The sequence below is a fragment of the Dromiciops gliroides genome, chromosome 3, assembly GCF_019393635.1.
Source record: "Dromiciops gliroides isolate mDroGli1 chromosome 3, mDroGli1.pri, whole genome shotgun sequence".
Taxonomy (NCBI): domain Eukaryota; kingdom Metazoa; phylum Chordata; class Mammalia; order Microbiotheria; family Microbiotheriidae; genus Dromiciops; species Dromiciops gliroides.
In genome coordinates, this window is record NC_057863.1 from 665,270,218 (window position 1) to 665,293,276 (window position 23,059).

At 41.0% G+C, this 23,059-nt stretch overlaps 2 protein-coding genes across 2 annotated transcripts in view; both read left to right on the forward strand.

Annotated features, from left to right (window-relative positions):
- The window catches only part of LOC122751867 (zinc finger protein 501-like), a 50,205-nt gene extending 41,980 nt beyond the window's left edge, over window positions 1-8,225 (forward strand). The window contains exon 6 of the mRNA XM_043999100.1: window positions 5,703-8,225. Within this exon, the coding sequence (XP_043855035.1) occupies window positions 5,703-6,958 (1,256 nt within the window). The 3' untranslated portion in view covers window positions 6,959-8,225. The remainder of the gene's footprint in view (window positions 1-5,702) is intronic.
- A 12,094-nt stretch (window positions 8,226-20,319) lies between these two features.
- LOC122748436 (zinc finger protein 852-like) lies at window positions 20,320-21,917 on the forward strand. The gene is made up of 2 exons (XM_043994069.1): window positions 20,320-20,482; window positions 20,642-21,917. The coding sequence occupies exons 1-2, from the start codon at window positions 20,320-20,322 to the stop codon at window positions 21,553-21,555; spliced, it is 1,077 nt and encodes a 358-aa protein (XP_043850004.1). The 3' UTR covers window positions 21,556-21,917.
- The last annotated feature ends 1,142 nt before the right edge of the window (window positions 21,918-23,059 follow it).

The following is a 23,059-nucleotide window of genomic DNA, read 5'->3' on the forward strand; positions in this document are numbered from 1 at the left end:
AAGTAGTCCTCACTTGTCCCTCCTGGATATATTTTTCAGGTTTGATGTTTTTCTGAAAAGGTATTTTATGTTTTCTTCTACTTTTATATTCTTTTCATTTTGCCTTACTTCTTCCTCTTGTCTCCTTGAATCATTAGCTTCCATATGCCTGATTATGATTCTTAGGGAATTATTTTCCCCAGTCAGCTTTTGCATCTTCTTTTCCATTTGTCCTATTGTATTTTGTAAGGCATTATTTTCTTTTTCCATGTTATTGACTTTCTCTTGCATAAATCTCATTTCTTTTCCCAATTTTTCTTCTGTCTCTCTTAATTGGTTTATAAAATCCCTTTTGAACTCTTCCAAGAGGGATTATGGAAACAAAACCAATTCTTCTTACCTGTAAGTTCTTTGTTGTGCTCCTGAATTTATGTTTTTATCCTCCCTGTAATTGTCAGTGGTGAGGGTTCTTTTCTATTTAGTCTTCATATTTTACCCTCTTTTGTGCCTTTTAAGGTTGAGTTCTCCTCCTGGGGTACAGCATGCACTGTTCCAAGCTTCTTCTTTTTTTTTTTTTTTTTTAGTGAGGCAATTGGGGTTAAGTGACTTGCCCAGGGTAACACAGCTAGTAAGTGTTAAGTGTGTGAGGCCGGATTTGAACTCAGGTACACCTGACTCCAGGGCCGGTGCTTTATCCACTGCACCACCTAGCTGCCCCCAAGCTTCTTTTGCTGGGGGTCAGGGGCAAAGTCATTAGCTTTTTTCTCTGAGGTCTCAGTTCCTTGCAGCTTGCTCACTGCACTGGAGTGGCCCAGCCTAGTTGGTCCTGTTGGGTAGCAGGTACCCCAGCTGGCAGATTGCCTTCTGCACTGAAGCCAGGGGTCTCAAAACTAGCCTGTTGTGCTACTACTGCCTTGTTGAGCTTGGACTGGGGGTCCTCAGCTGCTGATCTGTGCTGTGGGTCATAGCCCTTTGGTGGCTTGCCCAGATACCCTCTGAGCTAATGTTTCCTCCCCTTTTACCCTGGCAAGACAGACCTTTCCTGAAGCTCTTCTGGTTATCTTAAGTTGAGAGATTGTTTCACTCCATTTTTTTTTTTGCAGATTTTACAGTTCCAGAATATGTTGAGAGGCATATTTTAAACATTGTTTCTGAGGAAAATTTGGGAGAGCTCAGGGAGCTTGCTGGTTTCATTCTCCAATCTTAGCTCCTTATCTATCTTTTTTGATTAAGTGCATGTCATGGGGCAAGTCACTCAACTCCAATTGCCTTCAATATCCTGAGCCATCTCCAGTGGTGCTGATCTATATCTTGCCACTGGACCCATGAGATCACCCTGATGTCATGGTCCTCTTTTGGAATGTAGGTCACAGAACGACCTACCCTTAATCTCTGAATGGGCATAGCCTCAGACAAACTGAGACCTGGGAAAGATCTTAATTGAAAAGGCAAAGGTCACTCACTGCATTTGGGGCCATCTCCAGTTGTCCTGATAAATATCTTGCCACTGGACCCAGATTGGTCTGGAGGAGAGAGTGAGGTTAGTGACTTTGCACAGTCTTTCGTCACTCAAATCCAGTTCATTGTAAGTCATGACATCACCTCCCCAATATCTTGGTCCTCTTCAAGAATGAAGGATGAACAATAACAAACTATCAAAAAATAATTGTTTTATAGAGATGGAAAAAATATAAAATATATCTGGAACAAAAGGACAACATTATGAAAAGAACTAATAAAGAAATGCAAAGGAATGTGACCTGGCCACACCCAATGTAAAACTAGATTATAAAGCAGTAGTCATCAAAACTCTCTGGTAATGGCTAACAAGTGGAGTGCAAGATCAGTGGAATAGATTAGGTATACCAAATGGAGGAATAAAGGACTATAGTATACAGTTTGAGAAACCAAAAGAGTATGGCTTCTAGTATAAGAACTCCCTATTTGACAAAAACTGTTGGTTACCATGGAAATTGTATTGCAGAAACTAGATGTAGACAAACATCTCACACCTTATACCAAGACACAGTCAAAATGAGTACATGATTTAGATATAAAGGGTGGTGCCCACCAGCAAATTAGGAAAGCAGAGAGTAGTTTGTCAGATTTGTGGACAGAGGAAGATTTTAGGTCCAAACAAGAGATAGAGAACATCATGAAATGCCAAGTGAATCATTTTGCTTACATTACATGAAAAAAAGCTTGCAGAAACAAAATCAATGTTACCAAGATTAGAAAGAAAGCAGAAAGATGGGGAAGAATTTTTTTATAGCAAGTGTTTCTGATAAAGGCCTTAGTAGTAGTAGTGGTAGGCCTCCACCAGTCACAGACGACCATAGATCGGCACATTGAAGCCACAGTGTGGCTGTGCAGCCAGGAGCCACAGTTCCTGAGTGACTTATAACTGGTAACTGCCGCATTCTGTGTTGTATCTACCCCGTGAGGAGTGGTGGGAGTGTCTTCTCCAGGGAGCTGGCCTGGGTGGATCAATATGGAAAACAAGCTGTTGGCCATGCAGCAGGTTTTCCTTCTCCACGACACTGGTGGATCCAAAGGAGAGGCAGAGCCAGTAAAGTTTGGCACCAGTGCCGCCGCAGGAGTTTCCAGAGGGATGTGATGTCCAACCTCCAACTGCCTAAGGGACTCCAACTCCTGATATTTCCTCAGGGTTAACTCCTGAAGCCTTTCCCATATATGGGGATAGCCACAAGGCAGCAGAGGGTTAAAATCAGGGTTTCCTTCCCCTAGGTGGGTTGCCTGCCAAGGCTAAGGAGCCCCACCTGCCCAAAGATAAAGGCCTTATGTCTCAAATATAAAGAGAACTTAACCAAATTTGTAAGAACACAAGCCATTCCCTTATTGATAAATGGCCAATGAATATGAACAGGTAGTTTTCAAGGTCAGGAATCAGTTACCTCTACTCATATGAAGAAGTGCTTTATAACACTTTTGAGTAGAGAGATGAAAATTAAAACAACCACCTGACACCTCAGATTGGCTAGTTTGACAGAAAAGGAAAATGATAACTGTTGGAGATGTGGGAAAATTGGAACACTAATGAATTGTTGCTGGAGTTGTGAACTGATCCAAACCCTGTCCAGAGCAATTTGTAACTATACCCAATGGGCAAGAAATCTGTGCCTAGTCTTTGATCCAGCAATGCCATTACTAAGTTTCTATCCCAAAGAGATCATAAAATAGAGACCTATGTGTACAAAAAGATTTGTAGCTCCTTTTCTTGCAGTTCCAAATAATTGGAAATGGAAGGAATGGCCATATATTGGGGAATGGCTGAACCAGTTGTGGTATATGAAAGTAATGGAATACTACTGTGCTAAAAGAAATGATGAGCAGGCAGATTTCAGAAAAACCTGGGAAGACTTAAGTGGACTGGAGCTGAGTGAAGTGAGCAGAACCAGGAGAATGTTGTATATAGTAAACAGCACCATTGAGGGATGATCAATTGTAATAGACTTAGCTCTTCTCAGCAATACTATGGTTCAAGACAACTCCAAAGGACTCATCATGGTAAATGCTCTCCACACCAAGGGAAAAGAACTGTGGACTCTGAATGCACATTGAACCATCCTGTTTTGACTTTTTGAGGTGGTTTTTGGTTGATTGTTTGTTTTGGGTTTTCCTCCTTTTTAAAAATTGAATAGAACTTTATTTTCCAAAATATATGTAAAAACAAATTTTGTTGGTGGTGGTTTTTTTGTGGGGCAATGGGATTAAGTGACTTGCCCAGGGCCACACAGCTAGTAAGTATCAAGTGTCTGAGACTGGATTTGAACTCAGGTCCTCCTGAATCCAGGGCCGGTGCTTTATCCACTGCACCACCTCACCACCCCAACATCAATTTAAAAAAAAAATTTGTGTTCCAACTTCTCTTCCTCCTCCATTCTCACCCCCCACTCACTAGAACTCAAGCATTTCAAAATAAGTTATACATGAGTGGTCATGGAAAACATTTGGTTTTTCTCCTTTTTATGTGATTTTCTTTTTTTTACAACAGGACTAATGTAGAAATATGTTTAATGTGATTGCACATATATAGAATTGGGGTGGGAGGAAGGAAGAGAAGGAGGAAGAAAACTTTGGAATTCAAAATCTTATAAAAACAAATTTGAAAACTCTTTACACATAACTGGAAAAAATAAACTACTATTATGGTTGGTCAAAAATGAGATCTATATATATAAAAATATTTATAGCTGGTTTTTTTATGTTTCCAAATAATTGGAAACTGAGGCAATGCCCATCAATTGGGGAATGAATGCACAAGTTGTGATATAGGAATGTAATGAAATAATAGTGTGCTATATGAAATGATGAGCAGATTTCAGAAAAACCTGGGAAGACTTATCTGAATTGATGCTGAGTGAAATGAGCAAAACCAGAACATCGTACATCATAACAGCAACATTGTGCAATGATCATCTATGAAAGACTTAGCTCTTCTCAGTAATACAGTGATCCAAGACATTTCCAAAGGACTCTTGATGGAAAATGCTATCCACATCCAGAGAAAAAGTGATGGAGTCTGAAAGAAGATTGAGGCATACTATTTTCACATTTTTTCTGTTTTTTTGTTTCTCACATTGTGAGATTTTCCCCACCCCTTAAATAGAAGTAATTTAACAGTAGTACTAATCATTTTATAGACTACAAACTGGCATTTAAAAGATTTAGATATTCTTTAATCACTTAAGAAAATGATAATGAAGTAAGATAGCTATTGAAAGGAGCCAAGGCAAATGCTAACTTGCCTATTCAACAAGCTTAACCAAAGGTACAACTACCTGACTTCCAATTGTGGTTAGGTATAGCCACCAGTCAGCTTAAAGGTCAAATACCTAAAATAGTAACTTCTGAGGTATAAGGAACCAATGGGAGCTGGAGAGAAGTTGGAAAGCCAAGCTTAACCAATATGGTGGAAAGTCTTGATAGCTGAGAAAAAAGTCAGAGAAATGTAGTCCAGAGAGGACACATCCAAGATAGCAAAGATGCAATCCAGTATCTGGTTTCATATGTTATGAGCCTGTTATTTTAAAACAATATATAGAATTGAAAGTGACTATGCTAGTATCTGATGGTTTCTTTCTCCCTATTCCATACTTATTGTATTTGTACTCCTTTGATTATGATAAATAGTGGGAGGAGTCATTGTGTATAATAAATATCCCTGAATCCTGAGGCTTGGGTGCTTTTGGTCCTAGAACTGAGACCAGCTGTATTATGGGAAAGGATCCCTCCCTCAATAGCCCTATTTTCTTTTCCCTTTATTTGTCTAACACTGCAACTTAGAAATTTTCACTACAGTGGTTTTTCCCTTTTGACCGGTTTTTTCTTTCACAACATGAACAATGTGGAAATGCATATAAATCACTGTATTATATTGCTTGCCATTTTGGGAAGGGGGGAGGAAAAGAAAGGAGGGAAAAAATTGAAACACAAAATTCTATGGGAAATACATTTTGAAAGCCACCTTTACATGTAATTTGGAAAAAAAGAATTGCTATTTATCAAAATAAAATAAGCCATTTTGCAGGTGTTTCCAAAGATTCATTCTGCTTATTTAAATTTAAAATTCTTAATTTTACTGAGGAAAATTCTTCATTTTGACTAGGGAAATAGAATATGAATAAGTTTACATTATGCCACATGAGAAAACATATTTATATGTATGTATTGTTCTGTTAATCCATAATTATTTTCTATAGGTGGAGAGACCAGGTTGGAATTAAAGAAGATGGCTACACAAGTGAACATTTCTGTGGAAGAATTTGGCCAGCATATGTTTGAGAGTGATGGTGCCTGTAACTTCAATTTAAAAGAAATCTGTGACTCTGATACCAAGGTGGGTAGTAGTATCTGCGAGTTTGGTGAAATTGAAAAGGCACTCAGAGAGTCTTCAGTCTTAAATAACAGGAAGAGAAGGGCTTCCTGGAATGAATATTTTCAGGACAGTGAAGATAATAAATGCTTTCCTCAACAACTAGAGCCTTTTAAGGCCCTGGAGAAGTCTCTTCAAATGCTAAAGTACAAAGGTAATCATCTGGAAATGGCCTTGAATTTGAATTCTGCTCTCATTGGACTTCAGAAAAGTGACAAAAGTGGAAAGGCCTTCAGTCAGAACTCTAAGTTCATTACTCTTCAGAAAATTCACATTAGAAAGGAGCCTGTTGAATACAATGAATGTAAAGCAACCTCATCCCATCAATCATGTTATCAGTGTGGAAAGGCTTTCACAGAGAGATCCAGTCTTGTTAACCATCAGAGAACCCACACTGGAGAAAAACCTTATGAATGTTATCAGTGTGGAAAGACTTTCAGAGTGAGATCCACTCTTGCTTCACATCGAAGAATATACACTGGAGAGAAAGGTTATGAATGTTTTCAGTGTGGAAAGGTGTTCACAGAGAGATCCAGTCTTGTTAACCATCAGAGAATCCACACTGGAGAAAAACCTTATGAATGTTATCAGTGTGGAAAGACTTTCACAGAAAGATCCAGTCTTGCTAAGCATGAGAGAATCCACACTGGAGAGAAACCTTATGAATGTTATGAGTGTGGAAAGGCTTTCACAGAGAGATCCAGTCTTGTTAACCATCAGAGAATCCACACTGGAGAGAAACCTTATGAATGTTATGAGTGTGGAAAGGCTTTCACAGAGAGATCCACTCTTGTTAACCATCAGAGAATCCACACTGGAGAAAAACCTTATGAATGTTATCAGTGTGGAAAGACTTTCAGAGTGAGATCCACTCTTGCTTCACATCAAAGAATCCACACTGGAGAAAAACCTTATGAATGTCATCAATGTGGAAAGGCTTTCACAGAGAGATCCAGTCTTGCTAAGCATGAGAGAATCCACACTGGAGAGAAACCTTATGAATGTTATCACTGTGGAAAGACTTTCACAGTGAGCTCCAGTCTTGCTAAGCATAAGAGAATCCACACTGGAGAGAAACCTTAGGAATGCTATCAGTGTGGAAAAGCTTTCTCACACAGGTATAGTCTTGCTAAGCATGAGAGAATCTACACTGGAAAGAAACCTTAGGAATGTTATCAGTGTGGAAAGGCTTTCACAGTGAGCTCCAATTCTGTTGTACATCAGAGAATTCACACTGGTGAAATCTTAGGAATATAATCAATGTGGTAAAACCTTCAGGCAATATTCATATTCTATAGCAATCTTATCACTGTTATGAATTAGAAAATACATTCAGTTGTCATTTAGAACTTGTTCAAAATTAGGGATTCACTTTTTTTTTTTCACTTCAGATTTTATTTCCCCACCAATTACATGTAAAAACTATTTTAAAATCCATTTTAGAACTTTGTGTTTCATATACCCAAAGGGCTATGGGGCTGCACATACCCTTTGACCCAGTAATTCCACTACTAGGTCTGTATCTCAAAGAGATCATAGAAAAGGGATGTGAGGGATAAAACTAAATGTGTGTGGTTACCTTTCCCCAGTGTGGGGAAAATTAACTAGGACAATGGTTTAACAGTTTAAGTATTGAACATGTATTAAAATATATTATAGATTAGCAAAGAGAGAACAAGTGTCTCTGATAGAATAGGAAAAATAGGAAACCTATCTACCCTAGAGGAGAGATTAGAGTTCACACCCCTACCTGGTTCTTCTACCAACCCCCCAACCCCCCAAAAAGTTTCCAACCACCAACTGCCTTCCACACTGCTTCAATCTGATTGGTTGAAGGTGGTCTCTTGTTGATGTGTGGTAACTTCCAGACACTGAACCTTAGACAGGTCAACCCATGCTCTCAGTAGGGGGCCCCTGGTAATAATCTTATACTCCCACCTGTGTTTCATTAAGAAACAATAGTTTCCTTCAATGAAACAATCACTTTCCAGATACTTATAACTAAAAATGTAAGAGGAATGAAAAGAGAGAAAAGAAATTGATGCATTGACAAAAACTAAAGGGGACATTCCCCTTTAGTAGGTGGATGTTACAAATAGTGTATGCAGTGGGAAAAGGAAAACAGGAAAATGTCCATTTAAGTCTTTGGAAGTCTTTTCTCAGATGGTTCTTGGGATGTCCTGTGGGTATAGCTCTGGATTCTGGCTCTGGATCCTAGGCCTGGTCTCAGATGTGGTTGTAACAAAAAGTCTCTCAGGTGTTTCAGATACTGATGATCAGCTAGAAAGTCTCCTCAGCTGGAAAATTTCCTACAAAATTGATCCTAACACAACTTTAAACAGCTTTGCCAATAACCAAATCAAAATTTTTCAAAAGTTTTCAAAAATATGTCTAAGGAAATTCAAGATATTTTATAAAAATTTTATTTCATAAAAACAAAAATTGAATTTTCTTTCAAAACTTAATAATTGTTATATTTGTTTCATCACTTTTTGCATCATCTGCCTAATTATCTTCATGCCATTATGAGAAATGAGAGAATCTAATATAATTGGTAGCAGATGTCAAGGCCAAATCCAACACTGTATTTATCATAACACCTGAGATAATTATGGGGGTTACCATAAAAGAACAGAGAAATGCTGGGAGATGAGCATTCCCACACTTGAGTGATATATAAAGCCCATACAGTATGTCAGACTTAAAATAAATAGGTGGATGGGATTTACATCCTTCCCACTGAACATATTGGAGGAAACTGAGTCAGGCTTAATTAGATGCATGGGATTGAGATGTCCATAGCATCAGGCATATTGGAGGGGGAATAGAAGCCAGGTGTAGGATGAGATGGGTGGGATGAAAACGTCCAGCCATCTGTAAAATGTTCTGGGGAAATAGAAGGCAACTGAAGCTCTTGCCAATAGCTGTTCTTTTGGCCTTTCCCAAGGCAGTGTACTACCTGAACTTTGTGTGTGTCTCCCCTTCTGAGACAGTCCAATGCCTGCTTAAAAGAATCTCTACAAAAATAAGCCCATATTATTGAGTTCAAAATGTAGTTGCAATAGCATAAAAAAGAAACATGTAACATTTAAACATTAAACATTTTAATTAAATTTCTAAAAAACTTTATATGCTTGTCAAAAATAATACTTATCAAATCAATTTACATTTGCCAGGCAAATGCTTTATAGAGTTTGATCAAATAATCAGTTAAAAAAAAAGCAAACACTTTAGAATATGGGAGCACAATATTCCCAGGGTTAACATTGTATTATGAAATCAAAGCCATCTTAGATTGTTTCAAAATTAGTATCAAAATATAAATTTGAACACATGACAATGTCCAATATGAATGATTTAACTATTCTAAGCAATGCAATGGTCCAAGACAATTCCAAAGGATTCATGATAAAAAATATTTTCCACCTCAAGAGGAAGATCTAATGGAGTCTGAAGGCAGATCAAAGTGTACTGTTTTTCTCTTTTTTTGTGTGTTTTTTTTCCTTTGGGTCTGTCTTTTTTCACAATATGATTAATGTTCATTGTACCTTTACAAAATGTGGTCATATATTAGTTAAAAGACAAAGTATTAAACATATTCTTTGCAGATCATGATGCATCAAAATTATATTAAATAAGGTACTAAGGAAATGTACATTAAAAAGTAATTGCGAGGCGGCAGCTAGGTAGTGCAGTAGATAAAGCACCAGCCCTGGAGTCAGGAGGACCTGAGTTCAAATCCGGCCTCAGACACTTAACACTTAACTAGCTGTGTGACCCTGGGTAAGTCACTTAACCCCAATTGCCTCACTAAAAAAAAAAAGAATAACAATATTTAGTATACATATAAAATCTCATGGGAGGCAGAACAAAAATGAATTAAGGAAAATATCTCTCTAAATCCTTATTTCAGTGGAATGAAGAGCAGACGAATGACTATTATAGGTAGTGACCGAGTGGAATTTATACCAGGAATGGGGTGTAGAGTGTATTCAGGGAAGACTGGTACCTCTGATGTGAGGGCTGCCAAGCCCTTTTCTGGGTTGCTTTCAAAGATTCTCACCTTTGGCCCCAAGAAGCTGTACCCTACACAGCAGCCACACACTGTGAAATGATTTCAGCACACAGGCTAAACCAGGCTGAGGGTAATTGAGGGGTCTCACACCTGTCAGTGACTCAGGGTGGCGTCTATCCCCACCATGTGATGACGTCCCCTGGTGGAACGGGCAGATGAGAACACTTTGTTCCCATGGCCCTGAAGGCAGCTGAAGTAAGTGCTGGGCAGTTGCTGAGAGTCTGCTTAGACATCACGGACACCAAGGTCATCTACTTCATCTCAAGCCATCACCAGTTGTCTTGACCCTGTCCTGCCACTGGACTGTGTTGGCTCTGGAAGAGATGGGGAGGTCGATGTCTTTGGGCAACACTGCCTCACTTTAATCCAATTTATGCCCGTGTCAAAAGATGTCATCCATATGAGTTTACCATTTTGACCTGTCTCAAAGGGCAAGTGACAAAGTAGCAGGTGCAGATACGCTGGGAGCTATAGTCACAACCCTGTACAGAGTCAGCCCGGGCCACAGGGTCTTTGTCTTCTCCTAGGCTTAGAAGAGTCACTGAGATATCTATGGGGAGGTCAGAGATGAGGTCTCCAAGCTCAAAGGAAGGAGGGGTCTGATTGGAGACATGTCTGCATTATTGGAGCAAGGGTGGCAGCACTGAACCCAGGCCAGCAGACTGACCCAGGCTGGGTAAAGGGAGCTTTGGCCATTCAGCCCTCCCCCCACCTCCCTCCCACCCAGCTGGGCTAGGAGGAGGCTGAGCAGGGTGGAGCCAAGTTTGGCCTTGAATGGCCAGGAAGGGGGAGGGAGAGGGGGAGGAGAAGTGATATCAATAGTGGGAGTTATGGAAAGGTGGAGGAGAGATGACAGGAGCAGTCTCTATCTGTCTTCAGTCACCTCTGGCCAGACAGAGAAGACATCAGAGAACCAGGTGTTTCCAAGGAACAATGAGGGCCTAGAGTTTGAGGTCCCTCCTAGCTCTAGCCCAGGGTCCTTTTGTGGTGGGCATGGATTTAATTCATCAAATAGATCGTGAGGCTTCCCAAAGAATGAGAAGACTCAGGGACTCAGTTTGCTAAGTTTTATTAAAATACCGTGAGGCAGGGGCAGCTAGATGGCGCAGTGGCAAAGCACCGGCCCTGGATTCAGGAGTACCTGAGTTCAAATCCGGCCTCAGACACTTGACACTTACTAGCTGTGTGACCCTGGGCAAGTCACTTAACCCTCATTGCCCTGCAAAAACAAACAAACAAAAAATACCATGAGGCCACAGGGCACTCTAAGGAGATACTGTCTAAACTTCTCATGATGTTGTTGGCTGCTAGGGACTTGAACACTAGTTACAGCTGAAAAAACTCAAACCTTAGTTTCTCTGTTGACCCTTCCAGCTACTGTAACGATTGGAATGACGCTACCTGCTGGAGACTTACTATAGAAAAGCTCTGCCCATGAAGTGAAGGTCTTTGAGGACAAGACCAGGAATCTTTTCTTTGGCATCAGGAAGTGACATTTGCTTGTGGGAGGAAGAAGGAAGAGACTGGTGCTCTGTCTCATGCTCTTTCCTGGGGATGCTGGTGGAGAAGGCAGCTAGAAATGTGTTCTCCCTTTAATAGATAGGAATCTAGGCCTTTCTCTCTCTCTTTACCAAATTCTTATTCTCCTTAATAAATGCTTAAAAGTCTAACTCTTGCTAAAGCTTATAATTTATTGGTGACCACTCATTAAATATTTTAGACAGTTTAGCTAGAATTTTAGCCCTTAACACTACTATTGATCAAGTCTTAGGTTATTTATTAACCCCTTCTAGCCTCCTCCATCACTTTGACAGCTGGACACTTGAATAGTGGCCTCCTAATATCTTCCCTTGGGCAGCCACCTGCCCCTGCCCACCATCCCAGCCCGGGCTGGGGCCCAGGCTGAACTGGGAGAATCCTTCAGAAACATTTAGGGGACCTGAATGAATTCCAATTCCTAAAGTGTCTTTGTTCTTCACACATCTCTGCTCTGTCCTTCACTCAGGGACTTTCTCTGGCCTCCTGGTCATTCTCACCCATCTTTTAATGAACAAACCCTCTTGGCCCCTCCCCCCAGGACTGGCCCATTTTCAAACTCTGCTCCAAGAAGCCATGTTGGCCTTAGCACAGTGCCTGGCACAGAGAAGATGCTATTTTTTTTTCTTTTAGAGGTCTTTAATGGGGCAGCTAGGTGTTGCACTGGATAGAACACTGGCCCTGGAGTCGGGAAAGCCTGAATTAAAATGTGGCCTCAGATACTGGCTGTGTGACCCTGGGTGAGTCCCTTAACCCCAATTGCCTCAAACATCTAGGGCTCTCTCCAGTTGTCCTTATGTATTGTTAATGTACAAATCACCTGGATTTGATGGAGCTGCCTCATTGGCCAAAGAATGTTGTGAAACCTTAGATGAACAGATCAGAATGTCCTCCGAGTGAACTCCAAGCTGAACCCAGACAATGTCCTAGTTAGTGGGTGTCAGGAAAACCCCAGAGCCATTTGGGCTGTGGATCATTTGTGTTTCTGAATGTCTGGGAAAGCAAATAAGGCCCAATCTAATGATCTTCCCTAAAATAATAAGTAGACTCTATGGCACACCAAGGAACACCTTCTGTTGGAATCATCCTTATAAAAACAACTGAGCATCCTTGTCCTTGAAAATACCCTTTTTTTGAACTACATAATCTTCTCCTAGAGTCTGCTTTTAAGTTGAATTGTTAAACTGACTTGCATTTCATGCATTCTTGTTACAGTGTTTGCTTTTAAGTTGATTTGTATCATGCTAATGAAACTGATAACCCCTGTACCAATAAGATCTGTAACTAGGGAGCAAACACCTATAAGACACCTATAATAGCTTCAGAAAGAAGGAGAGTTGGAAAGGGTCTCCACATGATTTCCTGCTACTGCCTGCTTGTTCTTGGGACAAATAACCTGGTGCTGTGTTTTCCCTAGTAGTTCTAACATCTGGGTTTTTTGTTCTGCTCCCCCACACCCAAAGGACAACTGGTATGGAAACAAAATTTGATTACACAGTTTATCTTGCCACTGGAGAAGAGAGGGAGGCTGGTGACTTTGCTGACTCATTTTCACCCCATTTGGTGATTTCTTGGGGAAAAAATAGTAGAGTGGTTTGCCATTTCCTTTTCCAACTCATTTTACAGATGAGTAAACTGAGGAAAATAGGGTTAAGCATGTTAAGGCTAAAAAAGGTTAACCCATGTTAAGGCTAAAATTCTAGCTAGTCTGTCTAAAATCTAATGAGTGGTCACCAATAAATTATAAGCTTTAGCAAGAGCTAGACTTTTAAGCATTTATTAAGGAGAATAAGAATTTGGTAAAGAGAGAAGGAAAGGCCTAGATTCATCTATTAAAGGGAGAGTGCATTTCTAGCTCCCTTCTCCACCAGAGTACTCAGGAATGAGAGCGAGTCAGAGTGCCAGGCTCCCCCTTCTTCCTCCCACAAGCAAATGTCACTTCCTGATGCCAAAGAAAAGACGCATAGTCTTGCCCTCAGAGACCTTCACCTCATGGCGGAGATTTTCTACATTAAGTCTCCAGCAGGTGGCATCATTCCAGTCATTACAGTGGAGAATATTACTAATAGAACCAAATAACAGAATTATTGGATGGGGAGGTGAGATATAGAAGTCAAGGATGACACCCAAGTTATAAGCTTGTGTCATTTGAAAATAATAGAAACTCTGAGAAAGTGGATCGAATCATTCTACTAGGAAAGGAAGAAATCCAGCCTCAGACACTTTACACTTACTAGCTGTGTGACCCTGGGCAAGTCATTTAACCCCCATTGCCCCACAAAAAAAAAAAAAAAAGAAATGGAAGAACATCAAAGACCATGTGCAATGACTAATCATGGGGTCTACAAGCAGCAGATTGGAAAAATAGGTGGCCCCTCACAGGAATCCAAGGATTGACAGATAAGGCCCATCTCTTGTGTCCATCAGTTTTCCTCAACTCATTCTCTTGACTCTTTATATGCAGCCTTCTAGAGTTCCAGGGATTGATTTCAGTAATTCACTAATTAGCACATAGTTAGCCCATCATAGTCACTCAATTCTCCATGACTAAACATGAAAATTAAGGAAGAGGTGCCATTACAAGGGAAGGCAATCATAAAGCAAAGACAGAAGCTGTTTTGTGTATGACACATCATACCTTGTGTCACCTCAAGCCCTCAATAGAACAATACATAACTCTTCTTCACTTGACTGAAAACAGTTCCGTACCACTCAGTTCAGACTACTTCATGCTTTCATCTCATTGAGACTTTATTTCAAACTTTTAGGACATTAAGTAGAAAGAGCCTTTTCTTTGTGTTTGGGACAAACTGCCTCAGTTTACCCAAATAACTCGAGGAGACCACCAAGTCAAGCAGAGACAGATTTATTTCATTCTCGCGAGAATGGCCAAACCCAATGACAAATTTGAGTCTGCAATGATAGGCCCAAACTTTTAGATTTTTATAGTAATTTTGAGGAGGGGGGGACCTTCACATGCACAGAGTGAGCTCACAATCTAACATCCAATCCTGTCTCAACCAGGGTGCATGCTTAGCTCATGATCAATGTATGAAGACATGCATATGTGTTCCAGGAACAAGGGGGAAAAGAGGAGAGGGTGACGAGTCTGAGGAATGTCAAAGAAAAGGGGAGGCAGAAATCACTCCCTTATCTGACTGCAATTAATCCATGACAAGGACTGGGATTCTGACATGTGAGAGGGGGTAGGCAGACTGGTCGGAGACACGATTTTTATTACAGGCCATAAACTAAGGTGTAGCTGACATGTGGAAACTAAGCAGAAGTAAATAGTGTTAACTGATAGAACTGACAAGTAATAAAACTTACTGGGGGGTTGGATATCTTCCAGACCCCATCCTCAGAGTTTAATCTGACTCAAATCCATAATTATCCCATACACTTTACTATCTCTTCAGTGACCACAGGTAACTTCCCCCCCTAGAATACCCAGGACTTGCCAGCTTCTCACAAACCCTTCAAAGAATTTTCTTAAGATTTCCCTTAGGGCACTTCTCATGAGGAGGAATTTCACCTCACCTTCTCTCTTTCTCCACAGACTCTCATCCCTCACTGGTAGAGCACATGCTTTCTCTGTGATTTCATAGGGAGAAACATTCAGTACTAAGATATTTCTCCAGCTTTTATTATTCCTGCATCATTTTCACTTCAAATATAAAATGCTTTTCTCAGCATGCCATTGGGCTCTTAATAACTATGGTCTCAAATATTGGCTCTGACACTCTTAAAGGTGATAGGCATTTGGGGCAAACCTCTTCTCTGCTTCCTGCTTGAAGTGGATGAAGGTTGGACTAGATGAATTCTGGAGTCTCTCTGCTCAATTTTGTGATTTTTGATGTTTTAGGAGTCGGTGACATTCAAGGATGTAGTTGTGCACTTCACCCTGGAGGAGTGGTGCCTGTTGGACCATTCTCAGAAAAGAGCTGTACAAGGAGGTCATGCTGGAGAATGTCCAGACCTTTCTCTCCCTGGGTAAGGACCTTTGCCTCTGGTAACTGAATCTGCCATCAAAGCAGCGTCTTCATTCCCTACCTGGTGGGCAGAGTTTGAGCCTTTATCAGTTATTTGAAAGGCAGAAGTGCTGGTGTCTCCACAGGGCCCTTCTGCTGCCTGGCTTTCCTCTGACAGGTCTTTGAATTATGTGAAGGGAAGCTGGCATTTCCTTTGTTCCACACAAAGTTGCCAGTATTAGAGAATCTCTGATTCAGAGTTCCTTGTAGAGGTGATGTGCAGTGTAACCTCCAACTGGAGGTGAATTTTGTCTGCAAAATCTCTCACAACTGTTTATGCAGTTTTTCCCTGAAGATGGGCAGTGAAGGGAAACCCTACCAGCCAAGGCCTCCCTTTCTCTTTAAGAAGGGTATAGAATTTAGAAAGGTCTTCTTGTTAACAAGCATCACTTTGTAGCTCATTGCTCCTAATCCTGCCTAGTGTTGTGTCTGAGATTCAACAGTGAGATAAACTGAAGCACTTCTGGGCAAGATCACCTTTGTTAGCAAGGGAGTGCTGCCTGCCAGTAAAATGGAGCATTGTTCTACCTCTGGCCAAAGATCCCAAACAGACAGCTCCCCTTTTATAGGTTTTGGGGAATACAAAGCAAGGAACAGAACAGGGAGATCACATCATGGGATTGAAGAGAACATCATTGTTTGTAGAGCTGAGGCACAGGGAGCAATATGATTGGTTGGTGATGAGGGGCTAGCAGCAATCCCCCCCTCCTTCCCTGTGACTAAGAAGTGGTCATTGTTGGGAGCACCTGCTTAGGTCTTAGAGGCAACAGACTAGTCCTTTAGATAGCAAACCAGACATGCTTGAAGGATGGCTTGGTGTTCTAGATATTAAACTCAACACCTTAGTATTCATATGCATCCCTCAGGGATGGTTAACTTCCTTGAGTCAACAATGTTTCAGTGATTGGCAGGAGAGCTGGATTTTGAAAGATAACCCATTAAAGACCAGCTGAATTCTGAACTAAGTTCACAGAGAAAGACCCATGACCCAAGCAATTAGAGGACAAAAGCTTTTGCTGGAAAAAATCAATTCGTTGTCAACAGGCTTAATAAATAAATGATGGTAAACCAATCTATTCTCCTCACTAGTATAACAAGTTACTTTATTCTCCTTCACTGTTCCCTTAATTGTAGCACATTTGCTTTGTAAAACAGGGGGAGCTATAAGCATTTGTATAGACCTACTATGTGCCGGGCACTTTACTAAGTCATTTGTAAGTATTTTCTCATTTGATCCTCACAACATCTCTGATTTTAGTACTGTCATCCCCATTCTATAGCTGAGGAAACTGAGGCAAACAAAAGTGAAGTCATTTGCCTAGAGGCAGGCAGCTCCTAAGTGTCTGACCCTGGACTTGCATCAAGCCTTCCTGATTCCAGGCCTGGGGCTCTTACTACTGCATTTCCAACTGCTTCTAATTTCTACATAATTGGAAGCTATGGAGCACCTGTGAAAGAGGTGGCCAGAGATGGGATTTTCTGATTGCCAACTGGCTGCATGATCCCATGATCCCCCTCCAAAGATCTCAACAACCATTACCATGGAAACTCTCCTTGAAGAATCCTGGGAACCATCCTGTGGTCCTTGCTTGCCCCTCCCCATTGCCTGAAGAGGCCCACATTCCACATTTCTCCCCATCCTCATCCTTTCCTCATTCCCCATGCCTAGGGCTTCCAGTTTCCAGAGAAGACCTGACCTCTTCTCAGGAAGGGGGAGCACCATGGCTTCTGGAGCCAAAAGGCCCAAGGCACCTTTGTCCAGGTGAGTGAGGTGTAAGCAGCTGTATGAGAGATGTTTGTGTTGTAGTGAAGGGAGTGCTAGCCTTGGGGACAGGCAGACCTGTCCTGGAAATTCCTTTTTAGCAACATGTTCCAGGGCAAGTCACTGACCTTCTGAGCCTCAATTTCCCCATCCGTAAAACAAGGTGTTTAACCTCCATGGCCTTTCAATTTCCTTCCAGTGATAAGTCTATGATCATGTATAGGTCATTCCTTGGAACTTTGGGGCACAGAACTCTCCTGAAATCATTGAAAAAGGGCTGCAGGTCTCCAATGGGAATGAACACTGTCCTAGATTTTCTTCAAGTCAAGAAACCTTTATTAAGGACCTGCTTCCTTCCAGGACCTGTGCTTGGTACCAGGGATAGAAAGAAAGAGTGAGAAAATAATTATTAACCTGTATATGGGGAAACTCAGCTTCCCCTTTTTGTTACTTGCTGTCAGGCAGACTCACTGTCCCCCTTGGGACCACACCCAGATAGTAGCCAGCCTGCTGGCCTGGTCTGGCTGGGGTCAAAATTCTTTGGATTCTAATCCAGCCAACAGTTCTGTCCTTCAGACTTGATATAATCCACCTTCAAATACCTGAACCAGTTAGCTCTGATTGATGGAAAATGACCTGCCTCTTACTGAAAAGGGATAAAAAATTGGACAAGTAGCCCTGCAGGCTCATTCAGAGTGTCTCTTTCTCACTCTGTCTTTCTCTCTCTCTCTCTCTCACTCTCTCTCTCTCAGGACCACAAGAAGCTAGGGAGCGGCTTGTTCACACGCTTACTAGTAGAAATTGATAAAATCATAAAATGTTTGCCCAAAACTGGTGTCTCTTACAATTATTTTACCTGTAACAAACGGGACAAGCCCTGCTCTCAAGGACTTCACAGTCTAGTAGGGAAGACAACATGCAAACAACTATGAATAACCCATTATGCACAGGATGAATTGGAGCCCATCAAGAGAGGGAAGCCCCCTTGGCTAAGGAGGCCTGGAGAAGACTTATTGTAGAATGAGGGGTTGTAGGTGAGGCTTGAGGGAAGCCAGAGCAAGCAGGAGGGGCAGCCAGAGAGAACATGGAGTCAGGAGATGGAATGTCCTGGTCCAGATAGAGAGGAGGCCTGTACCACTGATTATTGAACATGTGGAGGGGAGTCAGTGAAAGAAGACTGGAAAGGGAGGAGAGAGGCAGATGATGAAGGACTGAACACCCAAGCAGAGGACTCTATATTTGGTCCTTGTGATAGGGAGCCAAGGGAGTTTATGGAGTAGGCAGTGACATGAAGAGAGGAACATTTTATTTAGGAAGATGAGTTTGACAGCTGGAGGGGAGATTGAGTGGATGGGAGAGAGATTTGCTATGCTATGGTGAGGCTAACAAGGACACTCTTACAAAAATATCTCAGATATGAGCTGATTGAGGCCTGAACTAAGAAAGTTGCAATATTGGGAGGGAAGGGGATATATTACCTGACTGCTTGGAAGCAATCTGATGTCAGATTGAGAAGGAATTTGTTGCCCTTAGAAGTGGACAGAGTTGGATATAATCATGGCATGAACACCAAAACCATTGCAGGTCTGCCTGATCACGACATTTTAGAATCAATGAAGATAAATTTTAGAAAATACATGGATAGGGGCAACTAGGTGGTGCAGTGGATAGAGCACCAGCCCTGGACTCAGGAGGACCTGAGTTCAAATCCAGCCTCAGACACTTGATACTTCCTAGCTGTATGACCCTGGGCAAGTCACTTAACCCCCATTGCCTCACCAAAAAAGAAAAAAGAAAAAAAATACATGGATAGGGGCAGCTAGGTGGCACAGTGGCTCTGGATTCAGGATGACCTGCATTCAAATCCCACCTCAGACACTTGACACTTACTAGCTGTGTGACCCTAAGCAAGTCACTTAACCCTCATTGCCCCACAAAAAAAATGGGGGAAAAAAAGGAAAATACATGAATAAAGGCTATCCCAAAGAAATGATAGACCAAAACAGATTCTATTATACCTTGCGAAAATTTCCTAAAATTTCTAGAAGTCATGTTGGGGTCTGAGGCCTGGAAATTAAAAAAAAAAAGAGATTTCAAAGGGTACACCAGGGTAGTTATTATACTTAGTGATTTAATAAATGATGAAACAATGCGAAAATTTAATATATGCTCAGCAAATAGCAAACTATCTATCAGTTTTAATAGAATATAAGAAGTTAGTTGGAACACTGAATGCTATTACATGAGAATGAAAAAGAAGAAACATATTTCCCAACAGTTTAAGAAATTGATGATGACCATGTGATTGTGCATCAAATCTGAGCATTACAAAAAAGCAGGAAAATTACCTGAGACTGACAACAAAAAAAATAAAAATTTTTTAATGGGATTTTAAAAAGATTATGATAATACAATGGAGAAAGGCCATCTAGTCCTGGGGAAGGAGCACATCTAGTCACAGGGGCCGGAAGATGTTTATTAATGACTTACTGTGAATTTAGCTAATGTCATATTCCAGTGATGGATTCTGTCTGCTTAAGTTTGAAACTTCTTTTTGCCTGGGGAAGTAGAATAACATTTGGTTTCCTTTCTGCCATTAGAGGGGAAATCATATATTTATATGTGTTTATACATACATACACACATATATATATATATACATATATATGTTTGTTTATTTGTTTCTTCAGATGCAGTGGCCAGGCTTAAAATGAAAGAGATGACTACAAACTTCAGTATTTCTGTGGGAGAATCTGGCCAGCTAAGATTCATGAGTGATAGTCCTTGTGACTTCAATGTGAGAGAAGTCTATGACTCTGATATCAAGGTGGATAAAAATCCAAAGAATTCATGTGAATTTGATGAAGTTGGAAAGAGCTTCATACAGTATTCAGTTCTAAATCACTGTGAGACAGTGTCCCCAAGGAATGATGGTTTTGAGTACAGTAAATATAGGGAATGCTTTACTGAACAGATAGAAGTTATTCAGTCCCATGAAAAGTCTCCTGAAATACAACTGCATCAAGGTAATCAACAGAAAATGACTTTCATCTTGAATTCAGACCTCACTGGACATCAGAAAAGCGATATTGGCAAAAAGCTTCATCTATGTAATGAAAGAAGGAAGGCCTTCAGCCAGAACTCTAAGCTCATTACTCACCAGAAGACTCACATTAGAAAGGAGCCTGATGAATGTAATGAAGGTGGAGCAACCTTATCCCTTCATTCATCTCTACCTTACCATCCTAGATTTCATACTGGAGAGAAAACATGTGCATGTGATCAGTGTGAGAAGACCTTTCATTCGAACTCAGGTCTAGTTAGACATCAGAAGATTCATCCTGGAGAGAAGCCTTAAAAATATAATGAATGTGGGAAGGCCTTTGGCTACAGGTCATGCCTTATTGGCCATCAAAGAATTCACACTGGAGAAAAACGTTATAAATGTAATGAATGTGGAAAGACCTTCTGTTACAAATCAGTCCTTATTGACCATCAGAAAATTCACACAGGAGAGAAACCTTATGAATTTCAAAAATGTGGAAAGACTTTCCAGCAGAGTTGGAATCTTGCTGTACATCAAAGAATCCACACTGGAAAGAAACCTTATGAATATAATCAAGGTGGAAAGACCTTCTGCTCCACATCAAGCTTTTTGCATCATCGAAGAATTCACACTAGAGGGAAACCTTATGAATGTATTCAGTGTGGAAAGACTTTCCAAACAAAATCCTATCTTGCCACCCATCAGAGAATCCACACTGGAGAGAAACCTTATGAATATACTAAGTGTGGAAAGACTTTCACAGATAATTCCAGTCTTGCTAGACATCAGAGAACCCACACTGGAGAGAAACCTTACAAATGCAAACAGTGTGGGAATACTTTCTCCCAGAGCTCCCATCTTCTTGCACATCAGAGAAGGCACAATGGAGAGAAACCTTATGAATGTATTCAGTGTGGAAAGACTTTCACAGAGAGTTCCAATCTTATTGCACATTGGAGAATCCACACTGGAAAGAAACCTTATGAATGTATTCAGTATGGAATTGCTTTTGCACATAGTTCTAGTCTTGCTAAGCATCAGAGAATCCACACTGGCATGAAACCTTATGAATGTAATCAGTGTGGAAAGACTTTCACAGAGAATTCCAGTCTTGTTAGGCATCAGAGAATCCACACTGGAGAGAGAAACCTTATAAATGTAAACAGTGTGGAAAGACTTTTGCACATAGTTCCAGTCTTGCTAAGCATCAGAGAATCCACACTGGCATGAAACCTTATGAATGTAATCAGTGTGGAAAGGCTTTCACAAGGAGCTCTAAACTTGCTGAACATCAAAGAATCCACAATGTGGTCAGCTAGGTGGCACAATGGAGAAAGTACTCGCCTTGTTCAAATCCAGCCTCAGACACTTGACACTTAACTAGCTGTGTGACCCTGGGCAAGTCACTTAACCTCATTGCCCTGCAAAAACAAACAAACACAAAAACACAAAACCAAAAGAAGCCACACTGTAGAGAAAATATTATGGGCCTAGCATGCCAGAAGTTCTCTGGGGTACATCAAAGAACCTTCTCCTTAAGAAACCAAACCAGGGGCAGCTAGATGATACAGTGGATAGAGCACCAGCCCTGGAGTCAGTAGTACCTGAGTTCAAATCTGGCCTCAGATACTTAACACTTACTAGCTGTGTGACCCTGGGCAAGTCACCTAACCCCAATTGCCTCACTAAAAAAAAAAAAAAAAAGAAACCAAACCAAAGGATAGACACACCTAACCAGTCTCCCCCATCCCTCAGGGAGATAGCATTGTGTTTGGCTGCTGCCTTTATTTTGTGAGAAGCAGAGAGATAGCTTGAGAGATCTAGAGCTGCCCCTCATCCAAGTTCCCCCAGCTACCACCAGTGGGGGATGATTCTCCCCCAATAGGGGAACTTTCCACAGTCAGACGATCACCTCATCTGACCACCATCAGACCTCTATAAAAGTATCTTCCTGGGGGCAGCTAGGTGGCGCAGTGGATGGAGCACCAGCCCTGGAGTCAGGAGTACCTGAGTTCGGGTCCGCCCTCAGACACTTGACACTTGCTGGCTGTGTGACCCTGGGCAAGTCACTTAACCCCAATTGCCTCACTAAAAAAAAAAAAAGTATCAGCCTGTCTCCTGCTCGAGGAGATAGGTATCTCCAAGTCAAGCCTCTGTTCTATGCCTTCTCCCTATGAGAAGAAGTACAAGGATTTCTCTCTTGGTTTCCTTTCCCCAGCCCCTAAATATAAACTATTCTCTTATTTTATTGGATTTGTGTGCAAGAGGGTGTCATTCTTTAAAGAGCTATTCCTAAGAACCCCTACCTCTATCCCAAACCCTCTACCATATTTCCCCCATAACAAAACCTTATGAATTTAATCAGTGTGGAATGACTTTCATACACAGCTCTGTTCTTGGTAGATATCAGAAAATCCACACTGGAGAGAAAGCTTATGAATGTAATCAGTGTGAAAAGACTTTCACAGAGAGTGTTCCTGTCTTCCCAAGCATCAGAGAATTCACACTGGAGAGAAATCTTAGGAATATAATCAATGTGGTAAAAACCTTCAGGCTATAATTACCTCTTATTTCCCATCTGAGAATTCCTATTATATGGAAATCTCATCCATGTCATAAATGAGGAAAGGCATCCACTTGTCATTTAGAGCTTGTTCAAAATTAGAGAATTCATTGTTATGAACAACTCTATATCAACTCATTGTGGGAAGGATTTCAGTCAGAAGGACTTAAT